The sequence below is a fragment of the Mesocricetus auratus genome, unplaced genomic scaffold (assembly GCF_017639785.1).
Source record: "Mesocricetus auratus isolate SY011 unplaced genomic scaffold, BCM_Maur_2.0 contig_11935_pilon_subseq_51741:77401_obj, whole genome shotgun sequence".
In the NCBI taxonomy this organism is placed as follows: domain Eukaryota; kingdom Metazoa; phylum Chordata; class Mammalia; order Rodentia; family Cricetidae; genus Mesocricetus; species Mesocricetus auratus.
Genome location: NW_024430419.1, coordinates 20,049 through 25,661, shown reverse-complemented (window position 1 = coordinate 25,661; position 5,613 = coordinate 20,049). Strand labels below are relative to the sequence as shown.

At 45.2% G+C, this 5,613-nt stretch overlaps 1 protein-coding gene across 1 annotated transcript; it reads left to right on the top strand.

Moving 5' to 3' along the window:
* The first annotated feature begins 2,891 nt into the window (after window positions 1-2,891).
* LOC121138056 (patr class I histocompatibility antigen, A-126 alpha chain-like) lies at window positions 2,892-5,406 on the top strand. The gene is made up of 5 exons (XM_040740879.1): window positions 2,892-2,952; window positions 3,488-3,754; window positions 4,013-4,288; window positions 4,843-5,118; window positions 5,243-5,406. Exons 1-5 carry the CDS (start codon window positions 2,892-2,894, stop codon window positions 5,404-5,406), a joined length of 1,044 nt encoding a protein of 347 aa, XP_040596813.1.
* Window positions 5,407-5,613: the final 207 nt, after the last annotated feature.

Here is a 5,613-nt window from a genome sequence, read left to right as displayed (position 1 = left end):
TTCAAACCATCTTTGAAATGTGTGAATGTCTCCTTAATATACTGATTACAAAGCAAAAACCATGTACTTGATAAGTATCTCAGTGTACTAATACCCTCACATTAATAGGTGTGTGGTCTCCTGGCTTCGGCTTGCTAGAAGCTTCAGGTATTGTTCCTATTGGGTGAGAAATGATTTTGCTGCTACTGATGCAAAAACGGGCTTGAGTCCAATAAGTATACGCTTTGCCAGCTGAACCTGAAGCTTTGCCAGTAGAGGGCAGGAGAGCACCAGGAAGGGAAAGCATTTGGTTTCTGTCTTGAAGGCTTTTGCCAGGTTCCTGCAGTGTGTGTGTGTCCGATTTGCATCAAGTTAACATCAGAACTAATTAATGATAGATGTGACAATGGCAGACCACCTCAGTACAGGATCCAATACAATGGAATTAGGAATGACTTCTGGGTCCTAAGTCTCAGAGATAGGAATTGGTGACCAATGCACTCCCAATTTGTTTAATATCATGTGTTTCGAGGATCCCCTAGAGGAGTCCAGAGTATTGTGGTAGATGCCTGGTTTTGGGGGTGTGTGGAGGCAACTGCCTGGTTTCCTGTGGAGATATTGTACTGATGTCTGAGCTGGGAATCATCACATTTCTGCCAGTAACACATTATCCTCCTCAGCTCCTGTCTCTTCTCCTCTGTGTTCTTGGTGATGTGAACTGTATGGCCACTGACCCAGGAGCCAGCTCCCATCCTAATTTCCTTGCCTCCCCCAAACTCCTGTGAGATGAGATCACCAGGAAGTTAAGGCTTATTGCAGGTGGGCTGTGCTGGCTAGGAAGGAGCCATGAGATAACAGTGAGGCCATGGGAACCCAGATCAGGGATCAGAGCTGCACACTTCAGTGAGAGACATAGGTCTTTGCTTTCATTTGCTTCCTTGATTCTGTCAGCCAGATCAGCACCTGGGCCAGGATGCAGAAGGATGTTGTCAACAGGACAATTACAGGTATCAGGGTGAGTAATTTGTCCCCAGACACTGCTCTCAGAGCTGGAGGTGTAGTGTGGAAATAGGGTTCTTCAGATTCCTCTCCCAGGTGTTAATCTTTGTTGTTAATTTTTTATTTAAATTAAAACAATCTTATTTTACATGCCAATCCCAGAACCCCCGTCTCTCCCCCTACTATCTGCCCATCCCATTCCCATTCACTTCTCAGAGAGGGTGAGGCTTCCCATGAGGGATCATCAAAGACTGTCACATCATTTGGATCAGGACCAAGGCCCTTCTCCCTGTATCTAGACTGAGACTGTGTCCCTCCATAGGAAATGGGTTCCAGAAAAGCCAGTTAATGCACTAGGGATAAATCCCGGTTCCGCTGCCAGTGGCCCCATAGGTTGCCTGAGTCCCCCAACTGACACCCACATCAGGAGTCCTGGTTAGGTTTCATGCAGTTCCCCAGCTGTCAGCCTGGAATCTGTGAGCTCCCCAGTACTTAATCTTTTCATGGCACTTCTGGTCAACTTCACCCCCATTGGGAATTCTTAGAGACCAGTCAGGCTCATCCCAGACATCAGAGTGAATTTGGAAAATTCTACACTGATTCTCTACCCATCATTGAGGGGGAAGATTCATTTAAATTTATGCACACTGACCAGCTTGTTCAATAATATTCTAAATTCTAAAATAAAACTTAATACGATAATATGAACTCAGAGAACTTGATTCTTCTAAGGACATGGATGCAGCTACTTTGAAGGACATGATGGTATTTTAAGTTCCAGATTGTGAGTAACACCTGAATGAACCTAGTGAAGTATTCAAGATAAAAATCTTCAGTGTGCCCAGTTTGGTGACCTAAGGATTTCTCTCAATACTCAGGGGACAGAGGCATGTAGATGTCTGTGACTTCCTGGACTACCTCAAGAAAAAAAAAACAAAGAAAGAAAAAGAAGTAAAAGGCTACAAAAATTTGAAGATATTAATAAAAACACCCCCCATGGCTGGAGAGATGCCTAAACTGTGTAGACAACCACAGTTGGAGTCTTTGAAGTCTGTAAGCTCACAACCTTCTGTCCCTCCTACTCCAGATTTGCCAAGAGTTTCTTCTGGCCTCCACAGACAACTGTACTTCCAACCATCACACACACACACATACACAACCAAATATACACATAAAAATATATCTTAAACATATCAACCCTGTACAGTTTTGTGAAGATGCTTTTCCTATACTGCACATAGCAATAAAATGTTGAAAGGGAGAATCAGAATCTAAGAATGTCTAGTGAGAAAGATCTATCAATTTCACCACATTATTGTTTTTGTAAATCTTCCGTTTACATGCACGTTATCTTTAATGTTCAATAAAGCAAATGTTTAAGATTCTCTGTTCCTAACCTAGTGAGCAAGGACTGACATAATCCACACAAGCATAAGCACTTTTGATGCCTTCCTAAGGCTATGTAGACATCCTGATGTCTCAGTGTGAGAATTGTAGATGGAAGTTTCTGCCCTGCTCAGTCTTGCAGCCTTTCAGTGCCAAATAAACACACAGAGGCTTTTATTGACTATAAACTGTCTGGCTGGTGGCTAAGACTTCTTATTGGCTATCTCTCTTTTTAATAATTAAGCATAACTATTAATCTATGTATCTCCAGCGTGGTCCTGGCTTACTGGAGAATGCCCGGATGTCCTACATTCCCGGTAGCAACATGGCTTCTCTCTGGCGACTCGCTTCACTGTTTGTGTTCCTCATCCCAGCTTTCTCCTAGTCTGGTAGCCCTGCCTATACTTCCTACCTGGCAATATCCTGCCTGTCCATTGGTCAAAACAGCTTTATTCATCAACCAATAAGAGAATCATATATTCACAGCATACAAAAATGAAATCTCTCCTCAGAGAATTGCTGACTCAATGGCCTCTGGACTGGACTCAAAAGGATATTTTGACCAGTATGAGGTGGACAATGACCAGGGTAACTAATTTGTCTCCATGCACTGCTGCTAGGATCCCAGGTCCCAGAGCTGGGTCTGAGCTGGGAAAGCAGGGCCCTGGAGATTTTCCTTCCAGGAGTTCATCTTTCCATGACTCAACTACAAATTTCTCTCTCATTACCATTGGGATTCTTAGAGAAGCCAATTAGCCTTCACCATATCATGATTATAAACTGAAGGCACACAAGCAGAGACTCGGGGTCTACTCTTCAAGAAGAATGAAAGCCTTTGTTCCCGAGGCTCTCCTCCTGCTGATCCTGGCCAATCTCACAATGACCAGGCATCCAAAGGGTGAGTGTGGGTGCCAGTAGGGGAAAAAAACTAGATTACACATCTGGGGCTGGAGCACAGGTAAGTCATCCTCTCCCCTAGTCCAGACAGAACATTCTAGGACCTTACTTATTTTACATCTTGTCCCCTGTCCCCTGTCTCCTGTTCTCTGCTCTCCTGGGAAGACTGGGGAGCAGCACAGGACACTGGGTGGGAGGACTAAACCTAAAGACCCATTGCACCTAGGTTCACACTCCCTGAGCTATTTGCAAACTCTGCTCACCTGGCATGACCTGGAGCCCGACTTCATCCTTGGTGTCTACTTGGATGACATTCTTATTGAGAGATTCAACAGCAGAGCAGAGGCACGAAGGCTGGAGCACTGTGCACCTTGGGTGGATCAGCAGCAGCCAGAGTACTGGGATAGTGAGACAAGGGCCATTCGGAAACTAATTGACATCTACCAAGACTTCCTGGAGACAGTGCTTCACCTCTACAATCAAAGTGAAACTGGTGAGTGAATATGAATCAGAAATCCTCAACTTCAAGCTCCCAATGTGTTTGCTCCAGTTCCCCATATCCCAATATATTGTGAAATGAGATCCATGTAGATTAGCCTACAGAGAGCCTTGAGACATTGACCTAGATTTCTGCACAATTTAAACTTTGTAAATGTGCCCATTTTCAACATCAAGTGGGAGGTACCGAGTCACAGGAGGGTCCCAAGGACCATGGCCCTGTGAGAGTGTCTGAGAGTAGGGGTTTCCACAGGATATCACACAATGCAGATGCTGATTGCCTGCGATGTGCTGCCGGAAGAAAAATTCAGTCGTGCACAATTTAAATTTGTCTTTGATGGCCGTGATTACATCACACTGAATGAGGACCTGAGCACTTGGACTGTAGTTGGCAAAGAAAGTGAGATCCTAAGGGAAGAGTGGGAAAAGGCAACATTTCCAAAACTTTTCATTTCTACCGTAATGAAAAGCTGTGAGAACGTCATCCTCCATCAATTGGACTATGGGAAGGATTTTTTCCTGAGAAGAGGTAAGGAAAGAAACTGCCACACCTGCTCCATAACTGGAGCCTCTTTACCCTGTGGATTCTTCCTCAGCAGGGAGAAGTTGGAATAGTAACTTGGTCTTGCATGAAAGGGGAAGGGTGTCATGGGTTTCCTAACTCAACAAGAGAGAGGGAATCTCCAGAGATATAAATTTTCTCTCTCGATATTCAGTCTGCCAGCTAAGCAGCAGTTCCTTTCCATTTGCATTTTGAATCTAACCTCTGTGAGGCCTGTTCACTGCCCATGAACATTTGTGATCTGACCCAGTGTAGCTGAGTCTCAGTCTGCATCTAGGGAGAAAGTCCTTATTCCTAGAGGGAGATCTGGAGTCTCCCGCTCTGTGCTGACTTGCACTGATTCTGAAACTTTCCATGGACAGATTACTCAATCTTTGTCCTGCTATTAGCTTAGAGTGTTGTGTTGACATCTCTTCCTTCTAGCAAACAGTCCCATCCATTCGAAAAATGGTTACATGAACCTTGACAGATCTTCAAAAGGCGTAAAAAAACCACCTGAACCTTTCAATTTATTCCCTCAGATATCCTGAAATTACATGTGACCCATAAGGTCAGAGCTGATGGGAATGTCACTCTAAGATGCTGGGCCCTCAACTTCTACCATGCTGAGCTCACCCTGACCTGGCAGAGGGATGGGAACAATCAGATACAGAACGTGGAGGTGATAGAGACCAGGCCTGCAGGAGATGGCACCTTCCAGAAGTGGGCAGCTGTGGTGGTGTCTCCTGGGGAGGAGCAGAGATACACATGTCATGTGGACCATGAGGGGCTGCGTGAGCCCATCACCCTGAGATGGGGTAAGGAGTAGGAGTGACCACAGAGCCTATCTCAGTGAGTTGGGAATATTCAGAGAACCGGAACATGGTCAAGAATGACATCTGGAGGTCAGAGTCCTCACTGTTCCTTCCAATCTTCTGTCAGAGCCTCCTCAGCCCTCTCTCCCCATCATGCCAATTGTTACTGGCCTGGGTCTTGGAGTGGTGCTTACTGGAGCTGTGGTGACTTTTCTAATATGGAAGAGGAGGAGTAAAGGTAAGAAAAGGGCGGGGTCTGAGTTCATGTCTCCCTGGGAATATCAAGCCTAGGTGAATGTGTCCTCCATATGAGAGAAAAGATTCATCCACACAGGTGCCTCTTCTGTCTTATGCGGATGAGCTGATAACTCCATTGTGAAGCATAAAGGAAATAATGAACAGATTTCTCACTGCAATGATAGAGGTGGCAGAGACCGGATCCTCAGCTCTCAGTGGTCAGATGGAAAGGTTCCTACTGAGAACAGATATGCAGGAGTC

Excerpts from the sequence above, each read along its gene's own strand:
- LOC121138056 (XM_040740879.1), top strand. The coding sequence starts at position 2,892 with ATGGCCTCTGGACTGGACTCAAAAGGATATTTTGACCAGTATGAGGTG. Across the intron at positions 4,289-4,842 it reads GGATTTTTTCCTGAGAAGAG|ATATCCTGAAATTACATGTG; the intron begins GTAAGGAAAGAA and ends TTATTCCCTCAG. Across the intron at positions 5,119-5,242 it reads GCCCATCACCCTGAGATGGG|AGCCTCCTCAGCCCTCTCTC; the intron begins GTAAGGAGTAGG and ends ATCTTCTGTCAG.